Source organism: Mobula birostris, chromosome 5 (assembly GCF_030028105.1).
Source record: "Mobula birostris isolate sMobBir1 chromosome 5, sMobBir1.hap1, whole genome shotgun sequence".
In the NCBI taxonomy this organism is placed as follows: Eukaryota; Metazoa; Chordata; class Chondrichthyes; order Myliobatiformes; family Myliobatidae; genus Mobula; species Mobula birostris.
Window position 1 is genome coordinate 33,220,441 of NC_092374.1, and position 15,224 is coordinate 33,235,664.

Consider the following 15,224-nt stretch of genomic DNA (forward strand, 5'->3'; position numbering starts at 1 on the left):
TCTGAGTGAAGAAGTTCCCCTCATGTTCCTCTTAAACATTTCAGCTTTCACTCTTAACTCTTGACCTCTAGTTCTAGTCTCACACATTAGCGAGGAAAAAACACGTTTGCATTTATCCTATTATACCCCTCATAATTTTGTATACCTCTATCAAATTTCCCTTCATTCTCTTATGCTCCAGGCAATAAAGTCCTAACCTGTTCAACCATTCCCCGTAACTCAGGTTCTTAAGACCTGGCAACCTATACTGGTCTGTTGTTACAAGCTACTCCTGTTAGCTCCATTTATCTCCCCATTTCAATAACCCCTCTCCACTATTTGCCTGATGCCCTTATTTTTGGGTGCCTGTTACAACAAGTTTCAGGCAGAATGGAGATTGTTGCATGATTAATTGATAATAACTACTAAACTGATATCCCCAATAGAGTCAAGTTTTCTTATATTTGTAAATGGCTCATCAAAACACTTAGGCAATGCATGTATTCCTTCCAACTAGACACTTTAAACATCAGTATAAGGAATAAAACAACATAAGGAAAATTTTGAAGTTAGATAATTTTGCTTAGTTTACAGTATTAGTAGCCAATAATTATCTTTCTATTCATTTAATAAGTATTGCACAATTTTTTTTTAACCAATCAAGTGCCACAGAAATAAATTTTCACTGGACGGCTGCAATTTGGGATGAATGCTTCAATGTGCAAGGTGATCTAAATGTGGGTTTATTTAACATAGCATTTCTCACCTTTAGGTTCACCACAGCTGCATCTATTGAGATGACATCATGATCTTGATGTTCTCCAAACAGTTTATCAATTGCAAAGATTGGAAGCCTACAGGTAACACAATAGGTGTCTGCTGGCTTTGGTGGTTTCTGTGGGATTACTGCAACTATATCCTCTCCTACTGTCTTCTGGAGACTCGATTCTTGAGTTTCTTCTTGATTAATTTCTTCCAATTCTTTATCTGTAAATTCCAGACTATCAAGTTCTGCCTGGTTTCTTTCATCCTCAATAATTTTCACATCTTCCATTAAAGACAAATCTTTGGATTCTTCCTCTACATCTTTCACAAGTAAATCCTCTCGGCTGTCATGAAGATAAGCTTTATCATTGATATCCACCTTATTCTGGATCATCTCTAGAGGGCAATGCTCTTGTGGAACCTCAATTTCATGATCTTGTGTTTCACTTATTATTCTGTGAGCATCTTGCTCAGTTTGAATATCATCAAAAATATGCTTTGACTCTCGCTCATAAGTTATTACATCAGTAAGTATCTCACTTGATGGCATCTTGGGTGACTCATACTTGTTTTGCATGGGTTGCACTGTGTCACCAGTCAGGCACTCTTCTTCCTGCAATTGTTCAGTAAAAGCTGGAATAATTTCATAATTATTGACTTGCGATAGAGTCACATCATTGTTTTCTTCAAAACCTGTTTCATCTATAGTGTTTCTTTGGTCTTCGGTTTCAATGTTAACCTTTTCCTTAGAAATGCTTTCAATACTCTGTAAATCAATTATTTCAACATCTGAAGTTTCCATTTCATCAACGGGTATTGGAACTTCAGTTGATTCTGAATGTAATGTCCTATCATTAAGACCAAAGTCTTCTTTCTGAACACCTTTACAGATTTCTTCATCCATTCTTGCTGTATAGTCTGTCTTCCCATATTCTTCTGTCCCTGGTTGTGGAGCTATTTCTTCAGTCTCTAAAATGTGCTCCCCAATGATTATTTCATCATGTGCTGTATCTTCAATATTTCTGGATGGTTTAATGCATTCCTGGTCAGTTTCCTGTCCCAATTCAGCAGGAGCTTGTTCATCTTCAATTCTGAATTTTTGTTGAACAGATTGTTCCTTCTCCAAAACATCAAATTCATTCTGATAAATATCTGCCTTCTTACTGGACACACATTCCTGAGTATCTTTAATTTCTAGTGCTGGCAAATTATAATTAATGTCTAATCCTGTTTCACTGGAGAGGTTTCCGTATTTGTCAAATGAGTAATCTAGATTGACAAGATGCCCTGTATCCAAGTGATCTTCAACATCAGCGGAAAGTTTTTCTTTTACATAAAGTGTTTCCTCAACAGGGAATATATGAATATCCAGTGTTTCCTTACTTGCCATTTCATTAGCATTTTCTTCCTTTTGCTCAACTGCCATACTTAATTCTTCTGAAACTTTCTCACATGTTATGGATAGAGTTTCTGACAAAACTTTTTGATCTTCATGTTCTTCCATTGATTTTTCTTCATATTCTTTCTGTAGCTTCAATACTTTTTCAGAATCTCTTTCTTGCATTGGAACTTCTGCCTCATCAATGTCTATTGCAGGAAACTGCTCTTCACTTTCCAAAAATAATGAAATTCTTTCTGCTTCCACTGCAACATTTTGCGGCAATGCTTCACTCCAACAAGGAGATTGCTCTGGTTTCATTCCCCTTGGCAAATCTAGGATATCATCCTTCAGGATGTACTTCTCGAAGTACAAACCATTCCCTTCATCTGTGTCAGATGAATGACAATGAAATGAAAGTTCGGGATTACTGCTGTCCTCATCTGACTGGTCATTGTTTTGGTCTCTCCGTCCCTTAGCTTCCTCATAGAGGTCTTTATAATAAAATGCCAGTGCAGGTGGTTCCTCTAGAAGTGTAAGATCAACCAGCTTGGTTGAAATTGGAAAACAATGGGAGCGCGAAAGAATTCCTTCAGTTGTGTCAAAGAGCAACGAACCAGCTTCCTTATGATAAAATATGCCTGCAATATCTCCTTCCTCTCTTTTTCTCAATGGCTCAGGCTTGGGTGTTTGTACAGAAAATTCTGTTGTATCGTCATAGCTTCCAGGATTTCCAGACACATCAAACTCATCAAAATTAAAAAGCTCTTTTTCTTCTGCACTCAGGCCCATTTCCAGGTTTCTCACAGATGGATTCTCTACCTCTGGAACTGGTAATTCCCAGACTTTGTGTCCTATTGTAACTGGATCAATGGGGACTCGTTCATCCACCAAAGTATATTTTTCAAAATAATCATATTCCTTGGTTCCGCTCTTCTTAGCAGACTTATCAACTGCAGTGCTCTGTTCAGTGGATGTAGGATTGGATACTGTAGCGGTGGAAGAATTGGGTGTCTCAACTGAAGTGGGTTTAGATTCGCTCCCGTGAGAGGGATTAGAGCTGATAGTATGAGGATTGGATCCAAGTCGATGGGAAGCATGTGTCTCAATCTCATGAGTGGGATTGGTTCTAATCGCATCAGAGGGATTTGACCCAGCCACATTGGAAGGATTTGATCCAGTTACATGGATATGTTCAGCATGCACTACAGAGGAAGGAATGGATTTTCCCACAGTGAAAGAGTCCCATAAATTCTGAGGATTCAGGTGTTGCTCACAATGTTGTGATGCACCCAATAATCTTGATTGTTGTGCATCCTTCATTCTATTAAAACTATCTGTGCTTGCAATATCACCTTCAAGATATTTTTTTTCAATATTAGGATTGACTTGTAAATACATCAGGTTGTCCTGCATTTTGCGACATTCCTCTTGGTCCACTGAACAAAGGTTTGCTGGAGCAATAATGTTCAATATTTCAGAACCTTCAGCCACTATGTTGAACACAGCTTTCTGAATTTTACTATCTTCTTCAAGCTGTAATTTATCTTCCAAATCCACTAACCTTGAGAGACAAGCATCCTCAGGTGTTCTGTGAAGGGATCCATTTGGCGCTTCCAATGTCTCCGGATTTGCCATTGAGTAAAATGGTTTCTCCTGTATCTCAGCTTCATGCCTTTCTGAACTTTGAGGTGTTTCCATACCTGCAACCATCCCTACAGTTGGAGTGAAAGATAAATTCTGTAAGTTTACATCTGCAGCTTCTACACATTCATCTTTGATTACTGATCCAAAATTATCTGTGCCTTTATAAGGTATTCCAGATTCTGCACTTCCCATGGGCTTCGTAAGCTCTGAACTGATAGTTATAGGCATCCCTAGGAAGTTGACTTCTGGATTTGCCATTGAATAAGCTTGATCCTCTTTTATCATAATTTCTTGTTTCTCTGGAAAACTATGAAGTATTGTTTTTGTTAATGTGTTGCCAGCGGGACTTCTATTTAAATGTGATCTATCCTCAAATGGAACAGATGTTAGCTCCATGTCAGAAGCTAATTTTTTACAGTCTGGAATAGATGTTTCATGAGAAAAGGGTGGACCGTAATCTGAAGCAATTTTAATATTTTGCAAGTCACCCTTGCCTGTAGGTATTGTTCCATTAGATATTACCATCTTGGAAGGTGAAGAGAAGAGCTCTGTGTCTTTACAAGTCTCTTTCAAATGTGAAATTCTTACAGGCTCTGTACTAGTTTCTACAGACAGCCTTGAATCTTTGCACTCTGGTGATGCTGAAATAAGTCCTGTATCTGAGAAATGTTTCAGAGTTTCTGATTCTCCTTGCTTTCTTAGTTTTGCTGGAGGTATGCTAACTTGCTGGTCTGGTCTTGTTGAAAATGAATTGATTAAACAACTGTCTTTCAGCTTTACACTATTTTCATCCTGTTCTACTGTATTTTTATGATGTTTCCTCCGACAGTGCACTGGAGCATGATGTTGCACAACATCTTCAGAGGTTGCTGACACTTCATGCATCACATTTTCATCCTCACTAGGTTTTCTTGCTAATTTCGACAATACTGGTCGATGTTCTATGAGCGGTTGACTGTAAACCTCTGTCTTATTAGTCTCCTTCAACAATTTTGAATTTGTCATTTTGTCCATTCCAACTTGTTGAACTTTGTCTGCTTGTGTTCTTAAAACACACAAGTTATTTCTGGCCATTTCCAAGGTGTCCCCGGGCCTGAGATCCATTGCCTCCACACGATGCTTCTCAGATTTACTCTTTTTATTGCTTTGATGCTCATTCACAGATGAGCACTGAGACAGTTCATCTGTAATAAATATTACTTTCCCTGGTGGAGAGCTCAGAGGAGTACTTTCCACGCTGTAAACGTCAGAGGCAGTGCTTTCCGATGCCCACGGTGTGGAGCACCGACTACTTGAAACAGTTTCCCAAATAATTCCACAGTCCTCACTTTGAACCGCCAACATGGAGAAGGATGAGCTTGACATAATGTAATTCACTTTAGGTTTTACTGACTTGTCTTTAATGACTTCCTTTAGGCTATCAGAAAATAAGCAAACAAAGTTGTAAGGCAAGATTTTGCATTGTACATTTCCAAACTATTTCAAATACATAAATTATTTTTAAAATAAATTTACAGTAACTCCTCAATTTGTGATCATTTGATTCATGCATTTTGACTGTGACAGCATTGACCCTGTGGGACATGTCACTCTGGGGTTCGTGAAGCTAGTCACTTCAATAATAGATCACCACTCTATCAATAGGACTGAAAGAGTAATATCAATAAGAAAGCTCAGGAAGTGATAGAGCAAGAGTTGAAGAGACAATCTTGATGCAACACCCTTTTTAGAATTGATTCAATTAGCATTCATTTTGCTGGGAACACCTACTGAGAGCCACGTGAGATGCCAGTGCAGTCCAGGAAGCAGTATTTCATACAAAGGCTGAGTTTAAATGCATTGTGGGCATTTGGGTATAGTGTATTCCTACATGTGGCAAGAGACACTCTGCTCATTATAGCAAAAAGAGCTTCATAAATAGAAGTTACCCCCAAAAATTATGTTTTAGAAAAATTCAGTAAGTAATCATAGATCAAGGAATTACTATAACATGTGCTAAAGTAAGACAATAAAAACATTGTAGACATCTGAATTTTAAAAACTACAAATTGCGTATACAAAATTCTGAACAGTGTCAATTGTCTGATAAACTATTTGAGCAAAATACACAACTGTAAAAGGATCCATAACTTCTGCTCAGAATTACTGTGGTGTATGTGGTAATGCCCTTGTTAGGTTTAGAATCCGGAGGGATATAAAGACGATTGGCCATTTTGACATATGTTTTCGAACAGCCTCAAGCTGACCCAACTCAGAACAATGGTATATTAGCCAGAGTAAAAACTCAAGGGTAAAGTTTACAGAAGTTATTCGGTGCTTGGATGTTAGTTGCTTGTTCACACCTTCTGGTTACTGTCTTGTTGATAGAAATGTTTTGAAGTGTTCAATTAATTGTCAGACTTTCTCAACATAAAGTGAGATTTAGCTGATTCTTGCAAAATTTTCACTTGACTCACAAATGTGTGGTCCGGGTTAGAACATGATTGAAAGCATCAAATACAATAAAAGGAGGCAGGAACAGATGCATGTAACAGGAAGCCAAATCCCAGAGTATTCAAGGAGTAGTTCTATCTTAACATCACTGATGGGAAATCTTCACCAATGGTGATTTTTCCCAAGCTGAACCAACAGCTTTAGCAACGACAGCAGATCCATACCCAATCACTGGTCATAGTCATTAATTTATGCCTCAGGATATTTTAAGCTGCTGTAGAGGTATTATCTCACAGTTTGTTGTGCATTGATATAGCAAGTAATTACCACTGCTCCCGATAGCAATAAACAAGATTCCATCCTCTACAGTATGGGGAAGTGATAAAGAAGATACGTGAGAACAAGACTTTACCCACATGGCAAACCTTTCCAAAAGTAATATGGCATTGCCTGCATACTTACTGCCTTGGATATTTCACTCCAGCAACATGAAGTGTTTATCAAGCTTAAATATTTAAGAATTCTACTATTTTTAAGTCACGTTTGCACTTTTCATTCCATTTTCCTCAAATAATTTCAGATAATTGTTCGGCATTTCCACCTCCTCCAGAGTGACCTTATCTAATACATAAAACAGTACAGCACACAAACAGGCCCTTTGGCCCACAATGTCTCTGTGAAACACAAGGCCAAATTACACTAAATTTAACTAACATTGCCTCACCTTCCACTATCATCTCTTTCATTACATCATCACCTTATCACATATGTTGTCTCCCCCCACCCCCAGGTAGGTGGTGGTGGGGGGGAGGGGGTGAATGAAGTGAAAAGTTGAGAAGTGATAGGTGGAAGACATAAAGGGCTTAAGAGGAAGAAATCTGATAGGAGAGGATAGTGGACCACGGGAGAAATGGAACGAGGAGGGACACCAAAGGGAAGCGATGGGCAAGTGAGAAGAGAAAGGGTAAGAGGTGAGCCAGAATAGGAGATTGAAAAAGAATGGGGGAAAGGGAGAAATTACTGTGTTAGAGAAATCGATATTCCTGCTATCAGATTGGAGGCTATGCAAACAAAATATTAGGTGTTGCTCCTCCAACCTGAGAGTGGCTTCATCGCGGCAGTAGAGGAGACCATTGAACAACATGTTGTCACGGGAATAGAAAGAATCAAGAACGTCATAGTTGCCTTGTAGCTTAAAATACACTCCCATCGTAAATATATTATGCTGTAGAACCATTTGTTCACACGCAAAATAGTAAAATAACATACGGTGAACAACTAATTGTATTTGACACCTGTCAATCAAAGTGAGATGTACAGTTGACCCCTCCCCCCTACAGCAATTTATTTTTCAGAAAACTGCCCATACAAAATTCACAAACCACTTCCCAAATTTATAAAATCCCTCTCATGGGATATGTGTGAAAAAAAGTAAATTAGTTAGTACAAAATATATTTTATTTGAACTATTGTTTCATGATGCATGCATAGACAACAGTTTTGTGTTAAAGGAAATCATGATACCGTCCTGCTTTTTGGAATGCAACCAGCTACACTGTGGAGGCCATCTATATTGGACTGAGCAGTGTACATACTGTATTTGTGTTTGGGGCCTTCCATTACTTGGTCTTCCCGAAGTGTTTTCTCTTATTGAATGAAATACTGCTTCAGCTCAGCGCTTTGGATTCTGATTGGTTTTTTTTTCCTCACCTAAAACAAGGAGTTGGTCAACAGATACACATATTTGGTGAGGCAGGTGCTTTAATAAACTCGGGAAAGGAAGAAATTGCATGGACATCAGACACAGTTGCTGTAGTTGAAGAGTTATTTGGAACTTGAAGTGTTGTTGAGGCCTATTGAAGGCCATTTGTGGTCTGAGTTGTTGAGGTCTATTGCCTTAATAACAGTTAGCTGTTATATTGTGTGAAACAAAAATTATACAAGCATTGATATATATTTGCATGTATATATGCATCTTTCTTTGTTTTTCTCTACGAGTTAATTGGACCAGTTCTATTTATTGCAATACACTAAAATATTCCATTCCTCTGAGTATTTAAATCATTTCATTAAAACTTCTGTGGATTCTACTTCACTAATTTAAAGTTTAGATTTATTACATGTACAGTACATCAAAACATTGTTAAATGTGTCGTTTGCGTCAATGACCAACACAGTTGGAGACGTGCTGGGGAGAGCCTATGAGTGTCACCTGGCTTCCAGAGCCAACACAGAATGCCCACAGCTTACTAACCACAACTCATACGTCCTCAGAATGTGGGAAGAAACCGGAGCCCAGGAGGAAACCCACGCAGTCACAGGGCAAACGTAAAAGCTCCTTCTAGGCAGCCTATCCCCACTATTGAGGACATTTTAAAAAGACAGGTGTGTAAAACGGGCCTGAAGGATCATTGGGGACTTGAGTCACCCCAACCACAAACTGTTCCAGCTGCTACCATCCAAGAAGCGGTACTGCAGCGTAAAAGCCAGGACCAACAGGCTTCGGGACAGCCTCTTCCACCAGGCCATCAGACTGATTAATTCATGCTGACACAACTGTATTTCTATGTTATATTGACCGTCCTGTTGTACATACTATTTATGATAAATTACTATAAATTGCACATTGCACATTTAGACAGAGACATAACGTAAAGATTGTTACTCATTAATATGAAGGATGTAAGCAATAAAGTCAATTCAATTCAAATTCAATGCTACCACAGTGTACAACAGAATATTCCACATTGAAACAACCTTAAATATTGGCACTGTAACATAGTGGTTAGCGTACCACTTTACATTTGGTGTTCAATTCCCGCCACTGCCTAAAGAATTTGTACATTTTCCATGTGACTGCATGGGCTTCCTCCAGTTTTCACTCACATTTCAAAGATGCACGATTTGGGTTAGTTAGTTGTGGTCATGTCACGTTGGCAGCCAAAGCGTGGCAACCCTTGCGGGGTGCCCAGCACAATCTTTACTGATTTGATTTATGCATTTCACTGTATGTTTTGATGTACATTCAAGATTCAAGTTTCAAGATTCAAAAAACTTTATTGTCATTCTAACCATATGTAGCCCCCCTGGCCACCCTCAGGGTCGCTCGGCTTGCTGTCGTCTAGGGAAACAGCCTCGGCCCCGCCAAACTGGGTAATAGTTTGTGTGGATGCTGTGTGATGTACCCCACCCCGCCCAAATAACAGACAGTACACCAGATGCAATTAAATGATTTACAGTTTATGGATATTACTAGAACTATATAATTAAGAGAGAATAAAATATAAAAGGAAAATAAAAGGTGCCACACTTATCAAAGTTCAATCTCTTCGTGCACAAAACAGTTGGAGCTCAAGGACCTTCTTCTTCACCCTGCAACCCCCTCGGACCACCTCGACCGGCTGCCTGGGACCACCAACGGTGGTTGACCAGACGCTCCACACGAGTTCGTCTCCGTCTCCTCACCGAACGCCCTCCTCGGGGTCTGACCCCGTTAGCGGACATCACAGCACCTCGTCCATCCTGTGTCTCGCTCTCCCGCCTTCTGCCCCCAAAACCCCGTGCATACAGTATCTTCAAATAAACCAAAGACGTAACAACTATCCCAATTGGTTCATAACATATTTCTTATCACACTCTAAACTAAAACAAGCTGCTAGCGCAAACTTTCCCAGCGTTTAACACAACAAAGCCGCATTCCCCAGATTAACATAATAAAGAGGCCATTTTAATTAGCCTCTGCAGTAACATAAAAGTTGAAACCCCCTTACACGTACATCAGCTCTGCTGGGCAGAATGAGACAGCGTTTCCCAGGAGCAGTGCAATCATAACATAACAAATGCAACACTAAATAATAAACATAACAATAAATAGTAAAACACAACAGCCACATATCAGCTAAAATCAGGTTATAAGTGTCCAGTGCAAGTTAGAAGTGTCTAAAAGCAGAGTCAGGTAGAGCAGCTACTTAGCAGTCTGACTGCCTGTGGGAGGAAGCTGTTTAGTAGTCTTGTGGTTTTAGTTTTGATGCTCCTGTAACGTTTGCCTGATGGCAGAAGAACGAACAGTTCATGGAGAGGGTCTGAGGGGTCTTTAATGATGTACCGTGTCTTCTGGAGGCATCGACTCTGAAAGAGGTCTTGGACAGTAGGGAGACCCCAATAACCTTCTCTGCTCCCGTAACCACCCTCTGCAAGGCTTTTTTGTCAACAGCACTGCAGCTGGAGTACCAGGCTGTGATGCAAAAAGTCAGCACACTCTCAACCACGCCTCTGTAGAATGTAGTTAAGATGTTAGTGGGGAGTGATGCTTGTTTAAGCTTCCTCAGAAAGTGCAATCTCTGCTGGGCCCGTTTCACAATCCCAGTGGTGTTCCTGGACCAGGTGAGATTGTCCGAGATCTGCACCCCAAGGAACTTGATGTTTTCCACTCTCTCCACTGTGGAGCCGCTGATGCTGAGGGGTGTGTGCTCAGGCTGAGAAAAGCTAATCTCTTAAATCAAAACTTATTTTAAAAATTTACGCTCTTGGGTTATGACAGAGAAAAGTGGATCAGAATAAGAAAAGGAGCAGGAGTTGGCCAAATCAGTGCCTTGAAACCCCTCTGACATTCAATAAGATCACTACTGACCTATCTTATCCTCAACACCACCTTCCCATTCCCTTCCCAAATTCAAGTCTCTGTCAATCTCCACCTTGACTATATTTCTTGACTCTGCCTCCACAGCTCCCTGTCCCAAAAAGTCTTGACCATCTGAGTGAAGAAATCCCTGCTTTTCTTTAAGTCTGCCCCTTTTTTCTAAGTATACCCATTACGGAAAACATCTTGTCAAAATCCACCTGCTAGATACCCATAAAACCCACCTGCTAGATACCCACAAAATCTTGTCCATTTCAATACATTTTTGTTCTCTTTACCTCAGTAAAGGAATATCCAGGTATTATATATATATATATATATATATATATATATACACACACACACACATCTGCGAGAGGTTGTGATTAAAAAAAAAATCATTCTTTGAACTTCATACAACACATGACACTAGCGCTCAGAGTGGTGGGCGAAGGCTGAGCAGCCCCGGCTAGCAATCTCATTGGAGGTCTCTCAGCCCAGTGTGGCAGTGCGCAATAGAATTTGGTTGAGTTCATTCTCAATTTTGGCCGCAAGATAGGGGAGGCTGTTGATAATTGGTGAGCACTGTATTGCACAAAGGGGAGGATGGTAGGCTGACCATTGGTGAGCGCGGTCCTGTACAGAGGAGAGGCCAGTAGGCCGATGCGGAGCATGAAGTGCATTTTCCAAGCATTGAATAGACTCGCCCAGCTTGGGATGTTATGTCAGCCTCTCCCTCCCTCATTACACCCCTTGACTTCCCCTAACACACTGCCGACTGACTTATCGGATCGAACAAACTCTCTCGGTGTAGTAGAAAATTGGAGCAAATTTTTCATTCTAAAGACAGTCCAAAGTGACGATTTTTGAAGAGGATGTAAGCAGACATCCCACCCTGCAAAAACTCATTTCAGGGAGGTAGCACCATCAATTTGCTCTCTTGCTCGCTTGCTTGCTCTCGCGCTCTCTCTCGTGGTCGCTCTCACGCTCTCTCGCTTTCTCTCAAAAAAATTGATTTCCCTGATATTGTATATAATTTGCTGGCATCAGGGAGCCACTATTAATATGCGAGAGACTCCCGGAACTTCCAGGAGAGGTGGGATGTCTGTGTATGAGTTGGAAGAGGAGGATTCTAGGCCCCAGCCTAAGGACAATTCTGATAAGGTTAATGATGAAGAATTTCAATCTTCTGAGTCATTTCACTGCACCAGTGCAACAACAGACACACAAAAAGTCTGTCTTTACAATGGAAGTTACTTATCAATGGGTTTTACATGGACTAGTGATCCAAGTTTCCTTTGTGCCAAGTCTGCAGCAGAAAAGAAAAGAAAGAAAATATAGTGGGTAAAATGCTAGGACAAGATGCAGCATGAGAAAGTCTTGTATAAAATTGTGTCTTAGGCTATATTTTTTATCCATATTACTTTGGCTTATGTTTTTTAGGAACTTTACTATTCAACATTGTCAATAAATTTACATATTGTAAATAGCATTAATTATAATCAATACTGACCAAGCCTACCTTTAGAGAAATCAAATCCCATTTTTAACAGAAATTTATGTTTTTCTTATGAGTTTTTAAAATTTATGAAAGGCAAAGAAAGAGATTAATTGCAAGAAAGGTAAGTTAAGCTTAACTACCTGCTTTTCGAGCAAGTTTGGCTAAAAATACATTCTGTTTTTATCAGGATGTTTTAAATGCTTCTTTGATGAAGACTGATCAAAAATAATTTACAATTTCTGACACTTTAGCCAAATGGTGGTGAATCTGTAGAATTCATTGCCATAGACAGGTGAATGGTATATTTGAAGCAGAGGTTGATAGGTTCTTGATTCGTCAGGGCATCAAAGGTTATGGGTTGAAGTCAGGAGAATAGGACTGAGAGGGACAATAAATCAACCGTGATCGAACAGTGGAGCAGACACGACCTAAATTCTGTTCCTCTCTCCTATGTCTTAGTTCTGCTTCCTGTTATTATTAATTCAATTGTCTTATCCTCCAAGGGACCAAAGGTTGCTATTGACAATGGCTTTTGGTGTGGTGCACCTCTGCTGTGTATGTTTACTTTTGCCTTTATATTTTTCTCCCTTTTGCTGTTCAATATTTAATTTGATTTTGTTATGGTTGCAGTTTTTGCGGATGTGCTGTATTTTTTTTTGTTTGTAATAAATAAAAATAAAAATATTAATATAAAAAAATGCAAGAAAATAGAGCTGTTGACTGTGGAGTTATATCAACCCAACGACATTAGGTTTCAAGATGGCACTGGAGTACATTGGTGACTTTCTGTGTGGGCTTCAGAAAATTGTACCAGTTTTCCTATAAATACAGGTGTCCCCCGCTTTTCGAACGTTCGCTTTACAAGACCTCACTGTTACGAAAGACCTACATTAGTACCCTGTTTTTGCTAACAGAAGGTGTTTTCACTGTTACGAAAAAAATCAGCGCGTGATAAAAAATCAGCGGGCGAAAAAATCAGCGTGCGATAAAAGGCAGCGTGCGTCCCGAGCAGCTGCTCTCCCCTGGATTCTCGCCGGCATTGCTTTAACACGTGCCTGTGAGCAGCCGTTAGCAAGATGAGTTCTGAGGTATTGGAAAAGCCTGAAAGAGCTCATAAGTGTGTTACACTTAGCGTAAAACTAGACATAATTAAGCGTTTTGATCGTGGTGAACGAAGTAAGGACAACGTGAGTTTGGCTTGTGGAAGCTGACGAAGATGATGTTGAAGAGGTTTTGGCATCCCATGACCAAGAACTGATAGATGAAGAGCTAATGCAATTGGAAGAGGAAAGGATAACAATCGAAACGAAAGGCAGAAGCGAAATGAACGTGAAGCAACTGCATGAGATTTTCGCTGCAATGATAAAGTACGACTTTAATTTTGAAAGGGCACGTAGGTTTAGGGGATATTTGCAGGATGGTTTGAGTGCTTACAAAGAATTGTATGATAGAAAAATACGCGAGGCTCAGCAGTCAAGCAAGCCTTCCACATCAGCCACCGCAGATGACGAACCTCAACCTTTGACATCGAGGCAGGCAGAGATAGGAGAAGATGAGCTGCCTGCGCTAATGGAAACAGACGACGATGAGATGACACCCCAGTGTCCCACCACCCCAACCCCCGGGCCATGGACAGATACCGATTCACGGAGAATGCAGCGGTAGCTGGGAGACACACAGCACATCTTTAAGAAAAAAGCCAAAATAAACATGCTAATTAATTAGGTGCTGCCTGACACGTAAATGTCGGCCCAGATCAGAGGCGATGCAATAGGCAATCGGCACTGATCTGGGCCGACAATTACATGTCGGGCAGCACATAATTAATTAGCATGTTTATTTCAGCTTTTTTTCTTAAAGATGTGCTGGGTGCCTTCCGGCTGCCGCTACACCCCTGCGTGCTTCGCGGCAATGTATCAGTCGGCGGCTTGGAGGGTGGGGGCCACTGCACCACCCCAGCCTGCGATGACTCAGTCTAACACACCATCATCAGTGTGCTCGGCGCTGTCTTCCCAATTCCAGTAAGTGATACTACACTGTACATAACATTATTTCTACTTTATATAGGCTGTGTATTTTTACATGTTATTTGGTATGATTTGGCAGCTTCATAGCTTAAAGGTTACTGGAGAGAGTATTTTTGCCAACAGCGCTTGCGTGAGATTTTCGCTTCGGAGAACAGTGCCGGCAATGATTGTGGAAAAGTATTTCTACTTTATATAGGCTGTGTATTAATCATATCATTCCTGCTTTTACTATATGTTACTGTTATTTTAGGTTTTGTCTGTTATTTGGCATGATTTGGTAGGTTATTTTTGGGTCTGCGAACGTTCACAAAATTTTCCCATTTAAATAAATGGTAATTGCTTCTTCGCTTTACGACATTTCGGCTTACAAACCGTTTCATAGGAATGCTCTACCTTCGGATAGCGGGGGAAACCTGTATACTTCTTTTGAATTACTTTTCCTACAATCTGCAGCATATAAATTTCCTCTTAACAATGGACTATGAAATTATATCAACGATCTTCAGATCTCATATTCGACGGTTAAATGAGGAGAAGTTATATGCAGCGACTTTAAGGCTGAAAATGCAACAGGAGAGGCGAAATTCAAATCAGACTGAAACACAGACAGGTGAGGCTTCCTCTAACCAGCATCTTGTCGGCGAATGTGTAAACAAGTCAAGTCAAGTCACTTTTTATTGTCATTTCGACCATAACTGCTGGCACAGTACACAGTAAAAACAAGACAACGTTTCTCAGGACCATGGTGCTACATGAACAATACAAAAACTACACCGAACTACGTAAAACAACACAAAACTACACTAGACTACAGACCTACCCAGGACTGCATAAAGTGCGCAAAACAGTGCAGGCATTACAATAAATAATAAACAA

The 15,224-nt window shown here is 40.1% G+C and overlaps 1 protein-coding gene across 5 annotated transcripts in view; it reads right to left on the bottom strand.

Annotated features, from left to right (window-relative positions):
* The window catches only part of LOC140197613 (cardiomyopathy-associated protein 5-like), a 110,237-nt gene that overhangs the window by 82,164 nt on the left and 12,849 nt on the right, over positions 1-15,224 (bottom strand). For all 5 annotated transcript variants that reach the window (XR_011885974.1, XM_072257823.1, XM_072257825.1 and 2 more), the window contains exon 2: positions 746-5,186. Coding sequence is in view for 4 of the 5 variants with exons in the window: in XM_072257823.1 (XP_072113924.1) it covers positions 746-5,186 (4,441 nt within the window). In the remaining variant the exon portion in view is untranslated. The remainder of the gene's footprint in view (positions 1-745; positions 5,187-15,224) is intronic.